The sequence below is a fragment of the Suricata suricatta genome, chromosome 4 (genome assembly GCF_006229205.1).
Source record: "Suricata suricatta isolate VVHF042 chromosome 4, meerkat_22Aug2017_6uvM2_HiC, whole genome shotgun sequence".
In the NCBI taxonomy this organism is placed as follows: Eukaryota; Metazoa; Chordata; class Mammalia; order Carnivora; family Herpestidae; genus Suricata; species Suricata suricatta.
The window spans coordinates 141320155-141346960 of NC_043703.1; the positions used below are offsets into that span (position 1 = coordinate 141320155).

The 26806-nt window shown below is 44.3% G+C and overlaps 1 protein-coding gene across 1 annotated transcript in view; it reads left to right on the forward strand.

Annotated features, from left to right (window-relative positions):
• The first annotated feature begins 2677 nt into the window (after nucleotides 1–2677).
• CAPN13 (calpain 13) overlaps nucleotides 2678–26806 on the forward strand; it is a 62020-nt gene continuing 37891 nt past the window's right edge. The window contains exons 1-6 of the mRNA XM_029936323.1: nucleotides 2678–2875; nucleotides 12181–12259; nucleotides 13052–13167; nucleotides 18177–18313; nucleotides 23388–23562; nucleotides 24493–24567. Of these exons, the coding sequence (XP_029792183.1) occupies nucleotides 2678–2875; nucleotides 12181–12259; nucleotides 13052–13167; nucleotides 18177–18313; nucleotides 23388–23562; nucleotides 24493–24567 (780 nt within the window). The remainder of the gene's footprint in view (nucleotides 2876–12180; nucleotides 12260–13051; nucleotides 13168–18176; nucleotides 18314–23387; nucleotides 23563–24492; nucleotides 24568–26806) is intronic.

Here is a 26806-nt window from a genome sequence, read left to right on the forward strand (position 1 = left end):
TCACTTTTACATGCAATTAAAGGCTGTCCCATAATTGTGTTATGAAGAGTAACTACTCTTTGGGTTTCCTAAACTAAAATCCACTCAATACTGGAGTTTATCCCACACTCTCATTCAATATTTCATTGAAAGGTAGATGGCCTGGCAACGCTGTCTTGCTTCCACTGTTGCCGAGCATGTGCGGAGCTGAAAGACCCACGATTTTCACAACTCTCCATTATCAGGTGTCATTGCTTTGTCTTGAATTGGCAGTCAATTTCTATTACTGTTTTCTTGCTCTTGAATGATACCTTACTGTTATTTCAGCTTTTTATATAATCTGTGGTGGGTTCTCCTCTTAACCCTATGGTGAGTGGTGAGGCATACTAACCTATTTTCACCTGTTGTTTTCCAAGAACTTGTTTGAAGAAACATATATAACATATTGGGCTAAACCAAACGAAACATTTCTTACCTTAGGTGGAGCCATATGAAATGAAGTATATTCAACAAATTTTTAAGTTTATTTATTTATTTTGAGAGAGTGTGTATGTGTGCATGAGAGCAGGGGGAGGGATTGAGGGGGAGAGACAGAATCCCAAGCAAGCGTCACACTGTCAGCACACAGCCCAACATGGGGGTGGGGCTTGAACTCATGAACTCACAAACCTTGAGATCATGATGAGCTGAGATCAAATGTTGGACGCTTAACCAACTGAACCACCCAGGAGCCCCTCAACAAGTTTTGACCTAAAAAATGGCAGTTTCCTATTGTCCAACCTAATAGTCCAAATATAAATTATTTTTTTTTCATTTGCTAGACATTTGTATGCATAATTTCCTCTGCATGTGCATGTACATGATACTTTATAGATGATATTCTGCCTATGAATTTGTATTATCTAAATAATTTATAATGTATTATATGTCATACATATATAATATATATATTATATATAAGAATGTTGCTAAGTTATTTTAAGTTTTTATGGGATTTTTTTTGTATGACCCAAGATCTTGAATGTAAGATCATATTCTTCTGGAATTGTTTAATTTCCCTCTTTAGTTCTTTATCATTGCTTGATTCCTTTTCTACTGTGAAACAGGAATGGATAGGTCCATAGGTCTTGTGGGCTTGGGGTCTTCTGTGCCCTGCTCAAAGAAGTTTGAAAAGCACCACTTCATTGGCTAAGAAGTCCCATAGCCAGTAGATGTGGATTCAGAATTCAGCTGCAAGTCAGCTTCCCTCACAGATGAAGGAGGTGATACACATTTTGGTCAATGGAATCAATCACACCTCTATAGCTTCCTGAATAAGGAATCCCAGATTTCCTTGACCTATCCTTAGGGAAATGGGGAAACCAACATTTATTGTGTGCCTACTCTATGCCAGCCACTCCTACATTAGTTTGAACCTCATTGAATTCCACAACAAACCCAATGAGGTTGGTATCATTGATCTGTACAGATGGAGAAATAGGTTTGCGGGCTTGAATTCTAACTCCATATTGTGGAACTGGTGGGTAGGTGGCAAAAGCAGAAAGCAAACTTTAAAGCCCATTTGATTGTTCATCAGTCTGTTTTTTCTTTTTCCTGCCCCACATCCCCTTCCTCTGGCCCTGTATTCAATTCATCACGGAATCCTTTTGGTTCTACCTATAAAATGACTCTGGGATCCGGTTCTCCATGATTTTCACTACTAACACTCTAACCCTGTCCCTCCCATGAACACATGCAGCAGCCTCCTAAGCTCCTTCTTGCCTCAGTCCCTATCCATCCTTTCTATGTGGCCTTCAACTCACTCCACAATCCTTTACAGAGATCTGACCATGACCTACCTTTTCAATGGCCCTGAAGTGCTTGCAGAGCATAAAACACATCACACTCCAGCTTTCCAGTCTACTTTCCTGGCCCTCTCTGCCAACATTCCCTATCCCCAGCCCCCACCCTCACTGACCCCCTCCAGACCGCCCACCCCTCCATTCTCTCTAACACCCATGACCTTTCCAGTCTAACTCCTGGGCCTCCTTGCTCTTGCTACTCTAAATTAGATAGAGAATAATTAATATATAGACACACCCAGTTCTCCACCTGGCACAGTCTGCTTCCTTCAAGGCCCTATTCAAATGTCACTGCCCGTGGGAGAGTCATCCCAGACTTTCCCCAGTAGTTCATAGCCCCTCCTCTTTATGTCCACAGGATTTTGTACACATTTTTAATTAGACAGTTTCTGTTGAATGATAGCTAGTTGTTGAAATGTCTTATCTATCTTTCTCACTTGATAATGAGCCCCTAAGGGCAAAGATCATGTCGTATTTATCTTTGGATTGCCAACATGCAGAAAAATGCCTGGCACCAGGTCAGCACTCAATAAATGTTCATTAATGTACATACACCCCCCCATAGTCTCTCATGCACATAAGAGCATACTGAGTAGCTCTTTGGTACAGCAGATTGAAAATCAGAGTGGGAAGAGGATGCTGGAATTCTAGTCTGGGATCACTCGCCAACTAACTGTGTCACTGGAGACAGAACATTTCAGGGTCTCACTCCGCTTGCTTGTAAAGTGGGGAGAGGGACACCCTGAGTGCCTTTCCAAGGCTCTCATCTAATAATGCAAAGGACTTGACAGCTCATCCCTAAAAATATCTCTTTCTTACCAAAAGGAAAACACTTCAGGTGTCTTCTAAGGAGAGTCATGGCATACAACCAGGAGACTCAAGCCAAGACCCCTGTCATCAAATTCAAGGGCCAAGACTTCAACTTCTTGCGGGATCATTGCCTAAGCAGAGGCCTGCTGTTTGAAGATGAGACCTTCCCTGCGGAGACTTCTTCCATAGGTCTGCAGCTGCTCCAGGGAAGAGACCTCTCCAGCCTGAGATGGAAACGGCCAAGGGTGAGTGAGCCCCCCAGAAACACACCCAATTCCTGGGGCATCTCAGCTACCTGCCATAGTACCTCCCACTGAAAGAAGGATGAGCCCATGACCTGGTTCTCAAGGATGGCTCAAACCAAACAGGAAGGAGAATGAACTTTATCTGGTCTCTTAGCTACAATGTTGTATCTTCAGTGGTACAAAAGGACCCTGTACCAGAAACCAGGACCCCTGAATTCAAACCTAGTTCTAACACTGAGCACATCACTAGATTGCATGCCTCAGTGTTCTCATCTGAGAAATGGGAACCTGTGGGTATGAAGATTGTAGTAGCTGGTCTCTCAGATCTCTTCTATCTCCACATTGAGCCTATTTGTCAGTCTTCATCACTCCTTATTCTCTTCAGTTATCACTGTCTTTATTTTTTCTTTTCCCCTGTGAGAATTTAGTCAAAGGGAAGATATCATGTCAGTCACTGATACAATAGGATGAATTTAAATAATTGCCTCACCTCTCTCCTTTATATTTGTATTGTCAGTCTTGTAAAGGCTTGATTACTTATAAAAGAATTTTAGATATCAAAATTAGGAAGATCTTTCAGGGCAACATTCAAATCCCCCCCTCCTCTATGCCAGCATTTGGTCACTAACTCAACCTTGTGATGAGATGAGCCCTGTTGGTTTTTCTAAACTGTATGCATTCCCAAGAAATACTTCTCAGCCCACTTACCATTCTTATAATCTCATTAGGGCTACTTTGATGTCAAGAATCCAGGTAAGGACCACTCTGAGGATCCCGATGCCCAACCCTCCTGTTCTTGCTCCAAAAGCAACCAGAAGAACTTAGAACAAGAGAAAATAAGATAATGTCTAGTAAGCTAATGATTATGATACCAGCAAGTGTCACCAAGCACTGATTAAATGCCAAACACTCTATTGCACACTTTCAATAAATCCGGGTTAGGCTATACAAAAAGTGTATTTTATGATAACATAGAATAAGACGTTAAACTCTGGAGGTGCCAACTCTTACCCTAACGTGGGGCAGATTTGTAGTTTTGGAGAGGGAAGGGGGATGAGGGAGCAGGTGGGCTCAGGATCAGATGATGGTGCTTCAGGCTTCTAGGATCCATCTTGCCAGCCAGAGGCAGTAAGTCCCCAGAAATGATCCTCTTTTCCTGGCCTTCCCCTTCGAGAGGAGCAGAACAGAGAACTCTATTTAAAATTTGGAAGGGTTATATTTTTTCCCCTTGTTATTTTTAGAAGCTGAGATTCTTTAGAAAAAAATTTTTACAAGGTGCTGAGCAATAGATGTCAGACCATATTTATAGTGTCGAGGAATTTATAACAGTTCTATTTAGGAAGGATTGAGAGTCTCTTATTATCTGATTCTGGCAACATCTCAAATTTTGTCTTATGGGGGCAAGGAGAAACTGAGGCAAACAGAAATGAGATGACTTCCACAGAATCCTGCCAAGAACCTGAAATAGAGGCAGTTAGAGGCCGATATGTCTTACTACCATTCTCCTCCTCAGCCAAAAGCTGGGATAAATGTCTTTATGTCCCTCATCACAATGTTCACATTTTCCTGAGTTTTCCATGTGTCCTGTTTTACTTTGTCTCCTTTGGTCTTTCCCAGTCATATAGAGAAGAAAACAGATTCAGACAGGGGATGTGACTTGCATAAGGTGACAGTCTAGCCTCCATATGCTGTGCTTTCCTTCACATGGGATTCTGTGCCCAACAGGTCTCTGTCAGAATGTGAATGAACAACTAAGTGAGTGAATGGATGAAAGAATGACTTTATCTACAGGCCCCTGACATGGGTTTCAAACTCCATATCTCCAAATGAGATTCTGTAGGTTGACTGGCTTAACAGGTAGGATGGTAGACAAGAAGACCACTGAATTCACCCCTTCAACATAGTGACATCCTCAATTGCCATAGCTTATAGTTGTGTCTGAGAGGAGCCTTGGAAGAGAAGCCATGGCCAGTGTGGCTCAGTCCTAGTTGGAATGGCCAACACTTACAAGGCGCTGACCAAATGTCCTAAAGGCCCAACTTTAGGTGCTTTGACTCATTGAATCCTCACAGTAATGCTATAAAGAGGTACTATTATTAGCCCCATTTTACAGATGAGAAATAGAAACAGAGTTAAGTAACATGCCCAAAATGGGAGATCTGGGATTTAAACCCTGGGGTCTATCTCTAAGACTTGTACTCCTATCACCACACTATATTGTCTCCCTAAGATCTTATCATAAGCTCATGTTGTGTTCTGGGTTCCTATTTGCCACAAATAACATTTTGTGCACCAAAAGACTCCTAGCTTATCTGGGTAACTAGGAATCAATCTCTATGTTGTGTTGGGCTTTCCATTTTTTAGAAGAAAAAGAATGAGGATAAGAATAAAATGTTGTACCTGTACTTCATATGGTTATTTTAAGGAATAAATGAAGACAATATTTAGAGTCTAGTACATTGCAAACACTTAGTAAACACTAGCTATTGTTGCTATAATTAATTTGGGAGGGATGGCATCGGGTAGCAGCCTCAGGGGCTGTCCTTTTGTGTCCGTGGGCTTTCACAGTCCAGCGAGCATCAGCCCTCAGCTAATTTCAGCAAACACGTTTAGGGAGAAATGTAGGTCAGATGAAACCATTTGAGGTCCTAGGGGGAGGCTGACAGGTATTGTGGAGAGTGACTTTCTTTTCACATTCCGCTGCCTGTCACCACTTTCAGAAGGTTGCCTCCCACTCTAGAGCTTGCCCAGTCACTGTCCAGAGGTCTGACTGGCACTCCTTAAATTAAGTTCACCTGCATAATGGCTGAGGTGGCACCAAGGCCCCTGAGGCCATCTCCACATTCAAGGCTTGGAAGGACAATGGGAAAGCTCCATACTCTAAGCAATCATTGAACCATCATGGATATTATTCCACCTTGAATACTCACCTGGGCTTGGTAGATTCACTAAGAGCCAAAGAGTCAGGGCATAAAACTGACCACAGCTTTCTATGCCTGGCCCAGAAAGGTTGTTTAATGTCCCGTAATGTCTTCATGTCTCCTCTCTCTCTCTCTCTCTCTCTCTCTCTCTCTCTCTCTCTCTCTCTCTCTCTCTCTTTCCCTCCCTCTCTCCTTCTTGTCCTCCCTCCAACAGTCAACCTAATCCATTTGCTGCTGGAACTTTGAAGTAGAAACTCCTTCATATCCTGCTTCATTCAGCTTCTCTTTGTTTAAGAAATTTCTACCCCACCTCTCACATTCCTCCCCCACCACCAGTGGCAGGAAGGCAAGTTCTGCAACAGTCTGTGACCCTGCACTGAGCAAATGGCACTGATGGGACCCAACTCCTCATGAACCTCAGCACGGCCTACTACCCACACCGCCCCCCGCCCCCGGTGTCAGCAAGAGATGTTGCTGAGAATTAGACTTGTACATGGAATATCTATTTGATATTTCTCTGAATGAAAATCGACATGAGTGACTTCCTTTTAGAATTTTAATTTTATAAGTAGTAAATGATATTAATGACTATTAATAAATAATAAATCCCAATTATCAAGTATGTACATGCATTAAGTATGAATCTAAGCACTTTACATACCATTTAATTTCTATGATAGTCCTGTGAGGTAGATCTTATTATTTGTTCAGTAGGTGAGCACTGTCCAAGAGAACTTTCCATGATGATAGGTTCTTTTGGTACTGTTCAGTACAACAGCCATTAGTCATACGTGACTATTGGGTACTTCGAATGTGACCAATGCAACTGAGGGATTGAAATTTTAATATATTTTTTTAAGTTTTTGAAAGTTTATTTATTTTGAGGGAGAGAGCAGTGAGCAGGGGAAGGGAAGAGAGGGGGGGAGAAAGAGAATCCCAAGCAGACTCTGCACTCTCAGCACAGAGCGCAGTGCAGGGCTAAAACCCATGAATCAGGAGATCATGACCTGAGCTGAAACCAAGAGTTGGATGCTTCACTGACTAAGCCACCTAGGCACCCCTTAATCTCATGTAAAGTAGCCATGTATGACTTGTGGCTACCATATTGGCCAACACAGAAACATAGATACAGATCTTCATAACAGGGTCATCAATATGTATCACATTGAAAGATTGCAATTTCATCTCTGACCCCACACTTTGTGAGAATCATTTCACTTCTCAAATGAAGAATGGCTGTGTTCCCGAAATATGCTATTTGATGGGTGCTCGGAGCTCTGAACCCAGCCCCATTGTGGATCCTCGCCTGTGGCCACCCCAAAATGAAGTATCGCCTACCCAGGTAACAACTTTCATCTTTTAAGTAGCCAGAGTGGAGTTTCTGAAAGGATCGTTCACTAGAAATGATTCACCTTGGGACCCAGATGAGTTCTTCAGGAAAGGAAAGTGTTAACAAAGGAGACACAGGAGTGTAGGTTATGAAGGCAACAGGTAGCAGAAGGTGACAAAGTGAACATGCTGGCAAACAAATGCCATCGAGCCAAAGGACTTTGATGCCAGTAAAACCAAGCTCCTAGCAAAAATAGTAAAGGGAGTGACTCTGCCACCTGGCCCAGCCTGAACTCTGCCCACCCTCTGAATGATATATTTAGGCTGTGTCTGAATGCCAAGGTGCTAAGCCTGGTGTTCCCTCATCTAAGAGCAGCCTTCAAAATGATTGCAAGAATTGCTCCAAAATATACCAAGTGATGTTATATTGGAAGAGACCCCTCCAGAGGCGACTGCAGGAGAATGCCTGGTTTGGAACTAGTTTGCAGAGGGTATGCGTGAAGATTCCAGGGGCTCTTGCATTATATGTGCTTCTGGCATCCATAATATAACATAGATTACCCTAAAATTTGCCTTGAGAAAGGACTTCATAATGCAAAAGTTGCAAAGATTACTTAGTATAACTATTGCTGATGGCTAATCAAGGTTCTCAAAAAACAAAACAAAACAAAAAAAACAATAGGGTGTGTATACATCTATCTATTGTATATCTATATATCCTATCGGATATAACCAATATCAGTCAGGCAGAGAAGGGGCAAATTCTCCCTTCCTCTACCTTTTGTTTTATTCAGGTCCTCAGTGGATTGGATGGTGCTTATTCACACTGGGATCAGAAATCTGCTTTATTGAATTCCAATTCTAATAAACGTTAATCTCATCTGGAAACCCAGACGTACTTAGAACTAATGTTTAGTTAAATATCTGGGGACCCCATGACCCAATCGAGTTATAAAATTAACCATCACAAACCTCTTTCTGTACAAATGTTTCAGAGCCTCCAAAGGGCCCATCTCGCAGAATCAGAGAACATGGACCTCAAGAAGCCCCTATCTGCAGGCGTGGTCTGGTGGGGAAAGATCTGGGCCTCAGACTCTTCTGTGTTACCGTGTTAATCCTGCACGCTACCTCCAGTTAACCTACTAAATCCAGGTTGTGTGATTCTGAGTCACACTCAGGGTGCGGACTGCTACTTGCCGGTCTTGTCACACTTCACCGCCCTGTGTGCCCATCCCACCTGGTGACATGTGCAGAGTATTGCCATCTTCCCAGATGGGGATTTAAATTCCAGTTAGTTAACACAGTATAGTATTAGTTTCAGGTGTACAGTTTAGTTACTCAGCACTTCCCTACCACAGCTGGTGCTCATCCCAAGGTGCACGCCTTCATCCCCATCACCTGATTAGCTCATCCCGCCCACCTCCCCTTTGTAATTGTCAGTTTGTTCTTTACCGTCGAGAGTCTGTTTCTTGCTTTGCGTCTATTTTTTCCCCTATGATAGTTTGTTTTTGTTTCTTAGATTCCACATATGAATGAAATCAAGGTATTGTCTTTGTCTAACTGACTTATTTTGCTTAGCATACTATACTCTAGCTCCATTGATGTCATTGCAAATGGCAAGATTTCATTCTTTTTCATTGCCAGGTAATATTCCAGTGTGTGTGTGTGTGTGTGTGTGTGTGTGTGTGTGTATAAATATATATGTGTGTGTACGTATATATAGTACATCTTCTTTGTCCATTCATCTTTACCCATTCTCTCAGCAAATCAACCCAGCAGACTAAGTGCTTCTGGGTGTAATTTCCATCTCTTCCTACATCTACTCTTTTCAGATCATCCAGCACCTCTCTAAAGCCTAGGGTGGGGAAGGAATAGGCAGCTCAGAGGATAGGAGATCTAGATTCTGGTCTTGTGCCCAACATTTATGAAGACCGTTTCAATGTTTGCCCATAAACTTTACATTGAATATTGATTTGCAATAATTGCCATTTAATTTTCATAGCATTAAAATATTTTTCTGCTCCTATTTTAATTTTTAACATTTTGATAAATCAGAGAAAGTTTATTAAATGCCTTTGTGGCATTTATTAGAAGGATATAAATTATTTCTCCTTTGGTACATGTAAATGCTGTTTAATATTATTATATATCCTGATATGAAATCATCCTAGCATCCTTCATTTCTAGGGCAAACCCTGTTTGATTATAGTGGGTTAAATCTTAAAATTTTCTTGTTGATCCATTTGGTATGTGTTTTATTTTGGTATATTTCCATAAGGGAAATTAGTTTGTAATGGCATGTTCATGTGCTTTCACTGACCAGGCTATGCTGGCTTCTTAAAATAAATGGTGGCGGGATCTTCCAGCCTTCCACCTTCCTTCCTTCCTGCCCTTCCCTCCTACCCTTCTTTCCCGCCCTTCCTTCCTGCCCTTTCTTCCTTTACTTTCATTCTTTTCACTGAAACTATAAGTGACACAGGAATTGTCTATTCCCTGAAAGTGTGAGAGAACTCCACAGGAAATCATGTGTACTTAGAAGCCTCTACAGAGCTGTCAGGGAGATGTTCTTTGATCATTTGAAAATACTATTGCAAAGTTATAGACTTTTTTAAAGGTTATTTACTAACTTGAATCATTCTGGGACATGTTATTTTTAGTCAGATAATCATCACTACTTTTAAATTGATTAGTATAGAATTTTACATCATGTTTTTATATTGCTAAAACTTCATTAAAAATTATTTTTACATTTTTATTGATTTTTGAGAGATAGAGCATGACCAGGGAGGGAGCAGAGAGAGAAAGAGAGACACAGATTCTGAAGCAGACTCCAGGCTCTGAGCTGTCAGCACAGAGCCTGACACAGGGCTCAAACCCAAAAACCATGAGATCATAACCTGAGCTGAAATTGGACGCTCAACTGACAGAGCCACCCAGGTGCTCCCCTTCATTTTTATTTCTAATTTTAGTTGAGTTTCTCTAACCATATTTGCCAAAGGTTGGGTCTCTGTAAACCTTCTCTCTTTAACAGAGCAAGTTATTTGCTTTATTGGTCTTGCTATTTTTCTATTTTAGAATTCACTAATTGTCCTCTTTTATCATTTTCTTCCTGCCTATATTTGAGACTCTTGTCTTTCGAATACCTATGAGTTGACTCTTTAATTCATGTTTTTATTCTATCATGTTTAATAATGAATGCATTTGAGGCTCTGGGTTTGTCTAGGAGTATGGCTTTTTTAATTTTGCAAACATTACAGAAGAAGCGAATCAATATTTATTGAACATGTACATTGTCTGATGCCCCACTAAGGATTCACATCCTTCCTCATTTGTTAGGTGGAAAGATTCCTGGTTTGCAAGGCTAGTAAGAGACAGTGGGTTAGTGGAGCCCCTGGATCCCAGCAAGGCAGCCAGTGCCTCGATGCCTTTGCCACTGGAGTCTCTGTGTCACAAACAAGGAAACTGAGGCTCAACTAAGTCAAGCAAGTGGTTCAAGGTCACCCAGGGAGAAAGCAGGGCAAGGTCCCACACCAGGTCTGTCTCCATGACTCAGTACACCCACCTGCAGTCACACTGTGGGGAAGATGAGCAAACAGCAGAGGAGAGCTGGGGCTTTGGGCCAGTCAGGAAAGCTGAGCAGAGCTATCTTTGTTCCCAGTCCAAGCTCACCAGCCTCCTCTCCCTTTAATTCCTGTGAGTGGAAGATCTTAAGCATCTGCTCAGTGACAGCAAAGGCTAGTGAGATCTTCACTTCCTTTCCATGGTAGAAAAGATGGGGAAAGCTGGTTGAAGTGCCCCAAGTTGTTCTGGACCTGGGACACTTGCTCCCCCCATGGCCCTGCAGAGAGTCCTGCACTGCTGGCTTGTGTTGGGGAAGGTCCCTGCATCTGCCCAGATACTATTACTCAGTGGGCCCAGCTTGGAGCCCAGATACAGGGACATGGCACATGGGCCTGGTGCCTCCATCCGGGGAGGGTCTGAGCCTGAGTGCACCTCTCCTGGTGAGCCGAATACCCCTCCCAGATAAGCTGGGCCAAGGTGTTTGCAGACATGCACGCCTTTGTTTGCCTCTTGGCGTCTCCACCAGGAAACTGGAAGTTTCTGAAAGGGCCGGCAGGTCTCTCAAGGACTCTGTACATTCATGACTGTTGAGTAAATAAATCCACTTCCACTTTGCAGGCCTGTTCTCTGGGGACTTATTTGTCAGTGTGAGAAGAAATGGTACAGGAAAAATGACCAAAGCATGCAAATGCAAATTTATGCAGTAGAAATCTGGGGACAGGTGCACAGAGAGGGTGCTGAGGATAATCCTGTAGCCTTCCAGTAGGGAAACCGTGGGGGCTGCTGGGGGACCCTTGACCCACAGGAGCCCCTTCAGGAGCTCTCCTAATCCTTGTGTCTGCTGGGGGTTCCCCCCAAATTCTCCCTAGATATTGCAACACTATAGAATCCTCTAGCAAACCCCTTTCTATGGCTGCCAGGCACTGTGTGTTGAGGTTGGGGCAGGACTGGGCTTTAAGTAACAGAACCCAAGACAAGGGACCTGGAGACTTCTAGAATCAGTTTATGAGTTATCCCAGGAGTGGACAGAGGTCTGAGTAACACATCTTGTATCTTGTAGAGCATGTGGCTGGACTTGAGACTGAAGCCCAGAATGTCCTACTGCTGAGAGAGGACGTTTCACAAGGAGAGCTTTATTATGTTTATAAAAGTGTCTTCTAATAAATGTATCTTTTTGTTTGTTTGTTTATCACCTGTTACTAAAACACTGCTAGTTGGGACTAGGATGGCTGAGCCTTTATTTATATTTATCTCTTCTTACATTTTGCTTATATTGTTTATTGCCTGTCTTGTCAGTTACATATACACCTCTTTGACATCTGCCTTCCTGATAGCAATAAAATCTGAAGAATGAGGGGAACTTTCCTAACTCAGATTTTAAGCACCTATTTAAGAATTAACATCTACCCCTCAAAGACTGAGTGATGTCTTGGGTACCACACGGGGACATAGAGGAATCAAAGATGCTCATGGTTTTTCTCCCTCTTGCCTAAGGATATATTAAAGGGTAAATCAGAACCTCACTTCATCCTGGAAGGTGCAAGCAGATTTGACATCCAACAAGGAAAGGCCGGTAAGGACTCAACGTCTTTCCTCCTGGTCCTGGCTCAAGGTAGGCAGCCTGAAGTCAGCCTCCAGGTAGGGAGGGAGGGACGGAAGGAGGTGCCCACCGAGACCCGCAGAGTTCTACCCCAGCTTCCCAGAAGGCAAGGTAGGCACCCTTGGTGCTGTGTGGATGGACTGTTCACACTGGCAACAAGGTTTCCTGTGGCTTCAGCTCTGGGTACCTCTGGCAAAGTGAGAATCAAAGGCAGATTGGTCCAACAGGCCTGCTGAGGCCTGGGTGCAGCTCCCCCCCCCCTTTTTTAAAGTTTATTTAATTTTGAAAACATGCACACATAAGCAAGAGAGGAGCAGAGCATGGGAGACAGAGAATTCTAAGCAGGCCCCCACACGCTTGAAGTGGGGCTTGAACCCATGAACCCCGAGATCATGACTTGGGCTGAAATGGAGAGTCGGTCACTTAACCGAGTAAGCTACCCAGGCACCAGGAAGCACTTGACTTCCCTTACCATCACAAGCCCCCCACCCTCCTTTACCTTCTTCCTAGCCACCCATCGCCCCCACTCCATCACTACTACCCCCACCACCCCCACACCACTGCCCACATCATGACCAGCTCCTTCTCTGTCTTGCTTGAAATGGGCCCCCGTGAACCATTCCCCAGTTCCCCTCTCTCAGACAGAAAAGGAATGTATTACTCAGAAAAGGTGTATGGGTTCTGGTGACAAAGACCTGCAAAATGTATGGAGTGGGGCTTCCAGACGTGTTCAGTAGACCTCTCACGGCTTCCGTCCCCTCACAGGTGATTGCTGGTTCCTGGCAGCACTGGGATCCTTGACACAAAACCCACAACATCTGCAGAAGATCCTGATGGACCAAAGCTTTTCGCATCACTATGCAGGGATCTTCCATTTCCGAGTATGTGCACCACTGCGACACTTCTCACCTGGGTTCTCTGTGAGCACAGGGAGGCAAGTCTTGAATAATCTCATGGTCTGCTAGCCTCAGATGGAAGAGCCACCTGTGTTAGTTACTTTGCGTACCTCTAAGGAAGGATTTGAGCTCAAGGTCTGGCAACACATGGGAGAGATGGGAGTTAAAATGTTTTCATGTAGTGGCGCCTGGATGGTTTAGTCGGTTAAACGTCTAGCTTCGGCTCAGGTCATGATCTCGCGGTTCGTGGGGTCAAGCCCCGTGTCAGGCTCTGTGCTGACAGCTAGCTCAGAGCCTGGAGCCTGCTTCAGATTCTGTGTCTCCCTCTCTCTCTGACCTTCCCCTGCTCGCACTGTCTCTCTCTGTCTCTCAAAAAAAAAAAAATTAAAAATATTTTCATGTAAAAAAATAAAAAGAAATGGCAGAAACACTTAGCAAAAATAACAAAAAACAAGTCATTAATCAAGAACCCTGAACATCATTGAGCTTTTGTCTGCATTGATTCCTATGCCATATCTTGCCATTTTGATGATAGTAACTGTAGAGTAAGTTGCCATATCTGGTAGAGTAAGTTTTCCTTTGTTATTCATTATTCTTTCCTCAAAAATATCTTGGTAATTCCTGCACAGTTATTTTGTGATGAGAATTTTAAAATCATTGTGTCTAATTAAAAAGATAAGGCACTGTGATGCAGAGTGGAGTAGTATTAAATTTATGTATTTATTTGGAAATGTTACATTTTTATTATTTTAATTATTCCTTTGCAGAAACATGGTCTATCTTTCTATTCATCCAGAACTAATTTTCTGCCCCACAATAAAATGTTATAGCGATGCTTCCATATTAGTATGACACACTTCTTGTTAAATGTATTTTCAAATATTTTATAATTTTGTACCTAATGTGAAGGAGATTTCCCCATTTCATTTTTTTTAATGTTTATTCATTTATGAGAGAGAGAGAGAGAGAGAGAGTGTGTGTGTGTGTGTGTGTGTGTGTGTGTGTGTGTGTGTGTGAGTGTGTGTGTGTGAGTGAACAGGGGAGGGCCAGAGAGAGGAGGCACAGAATCTGAAGGCTCCAGGCCCTGAGCTGTCAGCACAGAGCCTGATGCAGGGCTCGAACTCACAAACTATAAGATCATGATTGGAGCAGAAGTTGGTCAGCTCAACTGACTGAGCCACCCTAGGTGCCACCCCCCTTATTTCTCTCTAGATGTTGCTGACCAGAGCAAAGCCACTTTTTATTAAATACTAAATTGTATCTAGCCATCTTACCAAATTCCTTGATTAGTTCCAATTTTTTTTCTTTAGTAGAATCTGGATTGTTTAGCTAATGAATATTCTCTGCAAATAAAGATAATTTTTTAGTTCTAATATTATAGAACTTACTGTGCCCTTTGTCCTTGTCACATTAGTTGGAAGTTTGCAATTTTAAATAAGAGTGACAAGACCAGAAGCCCTGCCTTCTGATTTTAGTGATATTTTCTTCTGGTGTGCCATTCTTTTAATGCACTGTGGGGTTCAATTTTCTAAAAATGTTATTAGAATTTTTGCATGATATATCACGTGTAGAATTGGTTTCTAGTTGTTGTTTTTATCACATTCGAGTTATGCTGGCTTTTTAAAATGAACCCACTGAGTTTTACATATCTTGATAATAATTTGAACAATGGTTGTTAATCATGGATTATCCAATCCTTGAAAGTAAAATAGACAGTAGTTAAAAGATCTGGAACTACTTCGTTTTTCAACATGATTTCTTTAACTCTTCCAGTTTGTACAACAGCTATTAAAATGCTTGTGTCTCTTATTTCTTCAGGAGTTAATTCTTGAAATTTATATTTTGCCAGGAGAACCAACTATTACTTCTATAGGACCAAATTTATTGCCCAAAAGTTGCTCATGCAATTCTCTGAAAATTCATTTAATTTCTTCTAATCTATGGTTAAATCTACTTTATCAATCCCTGTGCTATGTTTCTGTTTTTCCTTTTCTTCTTAAGCCAAGTTTTCTTGATCAAAAAATCTGTTTATTGGTTTTTGAACAAATCAACTTTTGATTTTCATTATTCTTTCTATTTTTCTTTTGGAGTTTTGTTTCCTATGTAATTAATTTCAGTTTATTTTTATTAATTCCTTACTTTCTCTGTTAATTTTATTTTTTGTTTTCTGAAACTGTACATTTTTGTGTCTTTTTATTTAATAAGAAAAGCTGTAAGACTATAAATTTTTCTCTGAGATCTTCTCTATTTATAGGTTTCTATATAAAATGTCTTTTTTTAATTTTAAGGTAATGTACTTTTAGTTTTGATTAAGTTATGGTTGTAGAGTATTAGATTTATTAAACTATGAGCAGAGAATATATTCATTGAATCTCTACATTTTGGAAAATTATTAAAATTTTATTTATGGCTAAATCTACAATTTTGGCAGGTGCTTCATGGATATTTGAGAAGAATATCCGGTGGTCAGAGATTTTACATATGAAATCAAGATTTCTGATCTGCAGATTGTTGTATCTTCAATTAGCTTTTTTTTATCTTGACTTAATTTGTGTCTGCTTGATTTCTAAAATTCTAAAAGAGGTAGATTGAATTTCTTCCCCAAAGTTATACCTTGGAGGGTTCTTCTTATGTTTTCTAATGTTCTAGCTTTAAACTGTTCCTGTCATATTCTGTGGTGCCCAAAGGTTTATGCTCTTATTATCTGCTTGTTGGAATAAAGGTCACACAATATCCCTCTTTGTTGTATTTAATGTGTTGGACCTTGAATTCTTCTTTATCTGATGCTCATCTTGCTAATTCTGCTTCCTGTTATTTACATTTTTTGGTTATATCTTTGCTCAACCTTTCCTTATCAATTTCACTTCCATATTTCTATAAATATGTTTCTTATGAAAGCATATTTTAAACTCTTGCTCACCATTGTTTCTTTGACCCTTCATTTCCCCTTAAGATTTTTGTTCTAATTTTTTTTTAATCTTCATTTTTGAGAGAGAGACAGAGTGCAAGCAGGGGAGGAACAGAGAGAGAGGGAGACACAGGATCTGAAGCAGGCTCCAGGCTCTGAGGTGTCAGCACAGAGCCCAACACAGGGCTTGAACCCACAGACTGAGAAATCATGACCTGAGAGGTACAGACACTTGGGTGTTGACAAGGTAGCACCAGCATGCTTCTCGGAGGGTCCAAACACTATGCAGATGCCAGCCCTCCTCACACAGAGGTGAACCAGGAAATGCAGACTGGTGGCCTCGTTCTTGACCATTTGCATCCTTTCTGGGAATGATGATCTTATCTGGTGTTCCCTTTGTATAAGGAAAGCAAGTTTGATCAGCATTACTCATGGGAATATTGGGGTGAAGGTGAATTCTAAGGGGGGACCAACCAGAGGAGCTCATTCAAGCCAGGACTCATCCCCAATAGTCTATGCTGCGCCAGGTACTATCCAAGGTTCTGAACAAAGAAGCTATTGAAAAATAGTTACTACTTTCAAAACTGATCTCACTTTCCCAGTCTCATCAGATCCCACTCACAGCCCTGTGGGGAGATAAATACTTTACCACCATTTGGCAGATGAGGAAACTGAGACACAGAGAATTCAGTGTCTTGCCCAGTGTCTATTGCCCAGGCGACTAAAGGCAAAACCAGTACTCAAGCACAGTTCCACTAACTGGCCACTGTCTACCACAGTTTGCTATCCAGTTAAACCCCAAATCCAGATCAGGCTCTTTTTCCAGTAACCCACTTCTAGCTTTCCTTGGTGTGCCAAACATATTTCACGACCTCCCTCCTAGTAACACCCCTGTTGCCTCTTAACCTCACCTCTCTAGACATTTTGCTGCAGTAGGGACACAAATCCACAGTTATGGACCTAACTGCAGTGCACTCAGCTCATTAATGACCATGAAAATATCTTCTTTGCTTTGTCTCCACTGACATCTCTGTCTCAGTCTCCTTCTTTACTGTGAAGTGTGTCCTCAGCTAGATGCAACAGCCCAACATCTGGGACATCCAGCTGTGGGAAAGGCCATGTAGGTGGCTTCCTTGGCATCACTGCCAAGCATATGATAGACCACATCCATCTAGCTTTACTCTGAGCCCACCTGTCAGAGACTTGCCCTCATCAAGGCTCAAACCTGAAGATGGAAGCCCTGCTGCTTACCCAGCATAAGGGAGACCAGCAAAGAAACTCCAAAAGGCTGGCTTTGTTATGAATTTTCCTCATTTGGTCATGTCCCTGGGTGAACCATTAAGAGTTGAACACTGAAGATTAAAGCAGTCTGTTTCAGAGAGGAACATCTGGTTGATTTGTGCTCTTAGCAGTAGCAGTGCTATCCAGTTTCATTTCTGCTACTCTGATGGCAGGGCTAGCTTCATGTGAGCCGAGGAAGGCCAGAGCGAGGCTCTCACTGAGTCCTCCTGAGCAGTCTTCATCATTTGGCCTCCAGGCCTTTGCCCACACGGTCCTTGCCATCTGGGATGCCTTTCCTAACTCCTTGCCATCTGTTTAAACCCTGCCTCCTCCTTCAAGCCTTAAGCCCCTGGTAGGCTCTCCTGTTCCCCATTACAGCACTCTGTATCTACTATTCTCCTTGTTATTCAGCAACTGTTCTCTGTAATGCCCTTTTGTGCATAAGATATACCTAGAGAGTCTCCTGTGTGTCTGAAGCTCATAAAGGACCTGCCAAAGTGAGACCAAAGATAGTAGCAAAGTCAAATTAAGACCCAAGTCTCTTTTATCCCAGGATGGGTTTTTTTGTTTGTTTGTTTGTTTTGTTTTTTTTTTACTCACTCGGTCTGTGACTCTTCTATCCAGTGAAGTTGACATATCAGGCTCCTGTCCACTGACCTGGGCTGGGATTTTTTTGTTCTGGATAGAGTTTGTTGTTATATTGGGGAGGTGATGTGGTGACAGTACTTATTGTTAGGCTTGGGTTGGGGGTCCAAGGGCTCCCTTCTACCCCAGCTCTACTAAGGCATATATTCATCTCTTCCAGTTCTGGCAATGTGGCCAGTGGGTTGAAGTGGTGGTTGATGATCGCCTACCTGTCCTGAACAGGGAATACCTCTTTGTGCAGCCTCGCAACAACAACCAAGAGTTTTGGCCCTGCCTGCTGGAGAAAGCTTATGCCAAGTAAGGATGGTCCACCCCTCAGCATAGAGCCTTGATGCTGGCCTTGTCTGCTCAGCTGCTGGCCCTGATGGATGCTCAACAGCAGCTGGCCCCAGGACTTTAGGCAGCTCTGTTGAATGCAAGTGATGCCCTGGGAGCATCAGAGCCTTTGTCACCTAGCTGGGCATCCTACATAAACAATCACTGTATGCAAGGCTCTGTTAGAGCCATGGGAGGAACCCAGAGGCACATAGCAAGGAGTGGGCAGGGCAGGGCTGGACAGAGATATGTACTAATAACACTATTATTGCAATGGCTTGGATAAAAGCTCAAATAAAATGTAATACCATGGTCAAAGTCTGATGGGAGAACAATGAAAGAAAACAGTCTTGATTTTCTGACTCCTAGAGAGTTGGGCTTTGGATGTATAGAAGACATGGCAATGAGTGAGATCTTGAAGGGTGGGTAGAGTTTCAGCAAGTAGAAAGGGGATATGTTGAAGTTATTTCCAACCATTGAAAGGATTCAAGCAAAGACCTAGGGGCAGGACAGTTCAAAGTGAGGTTGGGCAGTTGGGGGCCTGGTGTGACTACTTTGACATTGTATCTATGTGTGGGGACAGGGCAGGAGTTGCTGTTTATTATATGGTCCAAGAACCATGATTCAAAGCCTACCTTCTAGTGTTAACAAACTTAAGGACTTATAAACACCCCAGTTCATGTTTTATTTAGCCTCTTTGACTTGCATCTATTCAGAAAAGGTTTGTTGAGTATTTAACCATAGTCCAGGCACTGTGCTTAGAACCAGGATAAACTCTGAGACTGTCTTCAATAGTGTGAGCAAAACTGTGTTGTGTGGAAGAGGTCACTGTCATAGAGACCTACACAGGTGAAGGACACATCATAGCCAGAAAACAATGCTAGGGGACAAAAGGACCATCACTTTTAGGAGCAAATGAATTACTGGAATGTCAAAGAATCAGGTTCCCCAAAGATCACTATGACCACTACATTTTGCAGATTGGGAAGCCAAGACTCCAAATAGTGATGTGATAGTAGTCACTAGCTGGAGTTTGCTGGGATTTTCAGTTATGTGACTCAGGAACATCATTTAGTGAGACTAAAGACCCTGCTGAGTCCAGTTCTGGGCCACAAGGATTCCAGCAACCCCACGGACTGTCCCAGTCTGCGCTTCTAGAGGTTACAATCTGCCAGCCATGCATCTCAAGAGGTTTTATTTTTGCATACTTTCTGTCGAGCCTACTTGTGAAAAACTAAAGCTGTTGCTCATTTCCAGTGTCAAGAAGAGATGTTCATTAGCATTTGAGAATGAATCCCAGATAACAACCAAGGTTGTTGAACCAATCCATATGTTTGGGGAGGTTAATTCGCTTCTAAGCAACTTACACAAACACTGCCATTTCTTTCCAGTATGGATTCAGCCCTCACCATTTCAGGGCTTCGTTTTTTCCCGTATGTGAAAAGGGGAGCATGCCAGTTCACTTGAAGAATTAGAAACCTTATGGCATGAAATGATGACTTTGACCCCATTTTGTTAACAGTTGACCTAAAGCAATCATTCAGCTTGAAAAGAAAATGGGAAAGTGGACCCAGAATCCACATTCCACTGCCTAAAGAAATCTAGTGGAGGATAAAATGTTTCAAACTAGTAAGCTGTTTAAAAAGCTTTCCCCTCCATCCAAAGAAGGAAATCATAGAATGCAAGAGTGAACACAACAGAATTGGAGCTATCTGTGCTGGAAGGGACTTCTGTCAGCCTTGAGCCCTACCTCCTGCTTTGAAGAATGAGGAAACTGAGACTCAGAACACTGAAATGAGCAGCCCAAGGTCAACTGTTCCCCTTGTCGTGTGCTTTTCCATCATCCCTCAATGCTGTCAGTTCTATAGGAAGAAGATTTGTCTCTTTGCTTCTTTGGGACTCAGTGTCTGGCACACAACGGCCACAGCACAAACATAGAGTTGTCCAGTCCAGATAGAGATGACCCTCCTCGCCCCAAGAATGTAGGCCAGTGAACACATGCACTCTAAACTTTCAGCTCTTCTTGCAACTGGGGAGTCTGGAAATGAATTAGTTGAGTCAGTCAGATCTACATTGGCAAGGTTTTTTTCCACAGAAGTCATAAAATAGGAGTTTTTATAGGGACAAGATCTGATAGGCTGCATATCATCCTGTATGGAATCCGGGCAATTAAGAGTCACAGCATCTCCACATCCTTTCTGGTTCTGATTTAGACATCTGAATTCATCCCTTTTGCCTAGCATTGCTGGGCAGATAGACGTTTCCCCCAAATGAGGCTGAAGCACAGAAATGAGAACAAGACACTCTCAGAATTCCTGGGCTCAGGTGACAAGGTGTAGTGACAGGTATGGTGAACGTAGTTCTCTGTATCTTTCTTCCCTTTCTGTTTCCTGTCAGCATAGGGGGCTAAGAATAGTTGCCATATTCCCGAAGCCTCAGCAGGCTTCCTGAGCTCATGTTTGTGAAGCAGAGAGATAGTTCCTTGTCAAAATACCCAGCTGCTGCTGACAGACTTTGTGGGCATTGTGGGAAGACAGTGACAGAGGGGCGGCTGGCCTTCCCCATGCATTGGGTATCTCTGTGGTGACTGTAGGGTGATGTAAGCTTAAAACATCAGAAGCCCATAGACACTGATGCAGTGGGCCAATGTACCAGGACAGAGCCCAGGCTGCTTTCCTGGAATGGCTCTGAGGCAGCTCTGTTTAAAGCCAGAGGTGGCTGTTGCAGTGTGGGAGGTCATGCTGGTGGGCTCTAAAATGGGTTCCAGAATCCCAGTCTTTGTGAACTTTCAGTACCCTCAGCAAAGCCCCTGCTAATCTAGGACCCAGAGCCAGAATACATGTGGGGGAACCAAGAGTCAGGTATTCAGCCCCAACTAGGCATGACCATTATCAAAGGCAGGCTTTTCATTTGACTAAGTAAATACCCCAGAGATAAGAGTCTAGTACCAGGCATAACCCTGGGTCAGAGAGAGGGATACAGGAAGATAAGACTAAGAACATGTTTTAACAAGTTGAGAGCAATCTGTAACATGGCAGTTTCCGTAGAATGGCCCTTCTGTGTACTCTCAGCTTTCTTTTATAAAAAGACTTTTAAGCCCTCCATGGCATTTGTGCCTGGGACATTGTCCTGCTTTGACTGGCTGCTTGACACATATTTGCTGAAGTAAACTTACGTGAATTCTGGGTGGTGCCCAGTGGCAGGGATATGGGTATAGTTAGGTAGTGGTGGGAGGAGCCCACAAGCCTGCCTGGTCAGCCTCACTTTCTTGGTCCTTGGAAGGACCTTGGAAGGGAGGGCTGCAGGCCCCCTAAAGGGGCAGCAGAGAAGATCTTGACCCAGACTCCCTCCCTGATTCTCAGGACCAGAAAGAAAGTCATGGCCAGAGATTCCCCACACTGCCACCGGCTTGTGAGGCGCTTGGCCTTGGCTTATCCATCAGGGACAGGAGGGAAAGCCCCTGGTAATAAGCCTGAGTGACAGGGGCAATGGTGAGGAAGTCTCCCATTGGGCAGCGTTGAGGCTAGGAGGCAGGGTGTTCTCCCCACTCCCCGCCTGGCCTCAGCTTTATGTCCTTTGTGGGTTTGCATTGCCTGTATTTGAGGGTTCCATGGGAGCCTTTCCAGCTGACCCCACTGACAGGAACTTGAGTTCTCAAAACAAATCTGCCCTTGTCTTGCTCTGCTGCAGTGGTTAGTCTAGCCTCTCTCCCAGGAGCACCATCATTGGCCCCCTTCCACCATGCTCTTTGGGCTCTGGGCATTCTTCCTCCCTGGAATGCCCATCCCACTGTCCTTACCTGGATAAACTCAGAGATGTGCCACTCCCCAAGCTTACCCTGGGCCCTCAGGTATTTCTTCTCTGTTCCAAGATGATCCCCTGGCTCTCATTGCAAACACACCCCCAAGAGCAGAAAGTAGACATTCTAAGAAAAGTGTCCCCATGGCAGAGGGCTGTTGCAAAGAAGTGACAGGTGTGGAGGTAGAATCAGAGGAAGTGTGGCCTTGCTGTGCCTGACGGGGGACAGCAGCAAGCATGCACTCTGCAAGCCAGAAGCTTTCTATGTGGCATCCATGCAGGAACTGACAGAATGGGCCCATCAAGGCAGGGGCTGTTACACACCCATTCCCCAGCTGAGCAAGTGGAGCCTTGGAAAATCTCAGCTTCCTGCCCAGGATTGGGAGCTCATGAGAGGGGGAAGCCAGGATCTAAACCTGAATGGTTTGGCTCTTGAATCTGGAATCTGTTGGCCTCTCTAGTGAGTGACTGGGTCTACTCGGATTTGGGAGAGTATGGGGAGGAGGTGAAATGGAGTGATAACCCCAGACAGGGGCAGAAACCCCACACAAGAGTGGGAAGAACTGCTTTAGAGAACACATATGAAGGTTCCACATGGCTTGCTTTGAGGTCCTGTTAATATGACTTGTCCTCCCTGTTACCTTCAGTCAAGTCAACTAACATCCCTGATGATCCTGGGATGAGTGGGTTAGTCCTGAAAGTGGAAATTCTGGACCATGCTTTGCACTGCATGAGAATGGAGGCTCCCTGTGGCCACAGCAGGCATTGGGGTCATTGGCTGAACTCTTGGAGGGCAGGGACTGAGGGTTGCCCATCTTTGATCAGCCTGCACCTAGCATGGTCCCCTTCACAGAACTACTTACCACTATCATTAAACTGAGCAGGAAACAGTGGACATTCATCACCAGAATATCTAGTGTTTATTGAGGGCTTGCTATGTGCTGGGTTAAGTAACTTGTCCAAGATTAAGCAGCTAAATATATGGAGAGGTTGGGACTCGGGCCCTGCCCTGTGACTCCAGCACCTGCACTTCTGACCTCTGCACAACACTGCTGCTTGGGAGGCTGCCCAGCCCTAGTAGAGCAGGGGAAGGACTGTGTCACTTTGCTGGAAATGCCATCGCAGTGAATGGAAGGCAGGTGGCTATAGTCCAGGTGCAGATCAGGTAGTCCTTCTCTGGGCATTATGCAGATATCTCCCTGCCTGGAACATCTCACTGAAGGCTCCACAGAGGTGGTCGTGACTGTCCCCCTCCCAGGTTTCATGGGTCCTATCTCAACCTGCACTACGGCTTCCTTCCTGACGCCCTGGTGGACCTCACAGGAGGGGTGGTCACTGACATCAACCTGCACTCCTTTCCTTCTGACCTGGTGATGATGGTGAAGACAGCAGCCAAGACAGGCTCCCTGATGACCTGCAGCACCCCGGCCTCGGTGAGGAGACTCCTTAGACTGGGTGGACCTTTTCCTAACTCGGGGATATCCAGCCACCAACCCATTCATCTAGTCAGGGGCGTGACCACACAGATGTCACAGAGCACAGAGGCCATGCTTCACTGAGGCTGCTTGATTGAATCCTCACAGCAGGCCCTCACTCTGAGAGAGCAGTTGTAGAATTCACTCACAGAAGAGGAAAATGGCCTCAGAGAAGCTAAATAAAATGGTCACCATCACACAGCCAGCAACTGGCTGAGCAGGGTTCAGATGCTGCTGCCTGACTCCAAAGCCTTTACTTTCATGTGACCAGGCACAGTGGGTCCAGAGTGACTGGGCCACTCTGATTCATGCTGGCTCCAAAGACGGCATCCCAAGGTCAGTGTGTCCCATTTTGAAAAGTGTGGATGACCCTCCAAATTATTTTGGAATCTATCCTGAGACAGCCAGCCCCCTTTTCTGTGAGGATGCTTCCTTCGCCCAGTGAACATGTGAGCTTTGAGTCACACACCCCTAATCTGAAATGCTACCTGAAAACTAATACACACTTTACACCCCAATTACTCACAGCACGGGGGTGGTGGGTATTTGCGACTCCCACAAAATGCCCTGTAGACGTTTTGTGCTCTGTGTCATCGATGACCAGTGATTGGAGGAGCTGGCAGTCCGGGTCAGCCTTGGGACTCAGTGGGGTTCTATCAGTAATGGGGAAGTCTCCTGAGGTATGAAATGCCTGGGGCCTCAACCACCCAGCAGCCTTCAGACTCTGCCTCTCTCGAAAAGAGTTCCAAGAAACATATGCCGTTCCAGTGTGAGTCAGTGGGATGCTTTTCATCCTGCCACAGCTTAGCTGCTGATTGAATTGTGCTTTTCTGTTTTTCTGAAGAGCCTGTGAATGCTTAATGCTTGGTCTGCTTTCCTCCTTTGAAGCCGACAGGTGAGGCCAGGGGAATGGAGAACGGCCTGGTGAGTCAGCATGCCTATACAGTGACTGGAGCCGAGCGGGTAAGGGTCCCAGGGGTTGAGCCTTGTTTTCTTGCTCCTCTAAACAGGGGTCAGCATCCCATGTCGTCGGCAAGTTCAACCTGATGGCCTCAAATATTTCTTCCATTCATCCAGAAATTTTGGTGCCCAGTATCTTCATCCCCAGACGCCTATCTGTGATATTGTCATCCAGGCAGATCTGGATGATCTCCAGATCTCAGGCAGGCTGAGTGTCTAGCTAGACTGTGGGGATTAGCCTGAAAAGAAAGCAGAATGAGCCATCCAATTGCCTGGGGCAAGTTTTGCCCTGAAAGGGTTTTATGTGTTGTGTACCAACTAAACAGCTACCACAAAGACACTCCAAAATACAGGGACTCAAACAAGATAAAGTTCATTTCTCTCCTAGGTAAGTGGGCAGACCCAGAGCTGATAGGTGGCTCTGTCACCTGCAACATGGCGCCTCTACCTGGGAGGCCAGGGCAGCTGCTCCAAGTCCCTCATCTCTTAGCCAGAGAAAGAAAGAGGGGCCAGAGGACACATATATCCATATAGAAGGCACACATCAGAGAACACACACACACCATTTCCTCTCAGATTTCATTAGTCCAAACTCAACCAAGTGCCACACTGAGGCCCAAGGGATCTGGGAAATGTACTCTCTAGTGAGGCCACCATATGCCCAGCTAGACTTTATTCCCAGGGAAGGGGGGGTGGGGCAACTGTAGGAGGACAGTGCTCCCCATCGATGGAGGAACTGCTTTGGGGTGGACAAAAGTATATGTTGTTGCTGTGTGCAGAATCATTTGGTCTGGAAAACACTGCAGTCCAGCCTCCTCCATTCATAATTGAGAAGCTGAACCCTGAGAGGGGAAGGTCAGGGTTAACACAGCTGCTTGAAATGGCTGGGCCTAGACACCATGTCTCCTCAGTTCCTCTGTGCTAATCACACAGCTGTATGGTCACAGTGCTTCCTGGACTCATGCTGATTTCCCACACACGTCCCCTCATCTCTGTATTTCCTGCAACTCATGAGATCTAATAATGTCCTCTGGGCCCTGAGAGACAGTGTCCAGGATACATTTTTTGCAGGTATTTATGAGCCATAAAAGGTAAGGTGTCAGGTTCTATTTCTGGCATTCTTTCTTACAGTTGTCTTCCTTCTCGTGTGTCAGTCTGCCTCCTGTCCTCGTGACCTAAGGCTAGTCGCTCCAACATTTTGTGTTTTGGCAAATGTTCCACAAAATAGAGATAGTATCTTCTACCTTACACTCTTCTCCTTAAGGAGATCCATAGAAAAATGCTCCCTCTGCACAGCACCTGGCAGACAGTAGGTACCTAATAAATGCTTGTTGGATTAATGGATGAGTACACTTGCATGAGTGAATGAATGCATCTGTCTTTGGCCTGTGAAGATAGCATCACTGAACCTCCACCTCAGTCATAGAATGTATATGAGGAGCTCAAAATACATTTCCCACCAGCAAAGAGGAGGTTGTCCTGATAAACCCCTGCCAGGAGAGACTACAGCAGCCCCAGACTCTCCTCCCCTAAATTCTCCCGAGCCCGTCTCAGAATTCCCAGTGGGGGCCACCAGTACCATTGTCACACCAGGGTGCATACAACACTCTTCCTCCCACGACTCCCCATCCCAGGTGTGGAAAGTCTAGGCTTGGGGTAGCAAATCAGTCTTCTCGTGTGCCAACCTTGATCCATTGTCAGGCTGTTTGGATTATGTGTGAAGAAAACTTTGGTGCCACTTCCAGATTTGGTGAAAAAGCTGTGATTGAAAAATCATATCTGTGCTGGGCATGGAATGAAGGGGCCATAGTACCTGAATGCTATCTCTGCCCCTGGAAAAGACCCGTTATACCTGGAGACAGTCTTTGTCTCTTCTCTGAATACAGGGGAGGGGATTTGTGAACTAAGAGGTCCAGAGGGCTGTGGAATGTGTGTCCCTGCAGAAGCTGGGCATGAGGATGACAGTGACAGCCAGGTTATAGAGCCGTCACATGAACACCGAGGGCCAAGGCCATGCAGGTGCATACAGGAGTCAGGGCTCCGGCTCCTGATGAATCTGCTCATAGCCTGAATATTTGCTCCCCCATAGCACATGCTAGGACTTGTTCTTGTAACGAAGTGAGTGGTCTAAACAGGACACCTCCCCTATGATGTTGGCCATCAAAACTGCATGTCCTGGATGGTCCCTTCCACCTCTCGGGGGCTGCTGACACTTCCCAGCATGTGCTGTAGTGCATCCAGC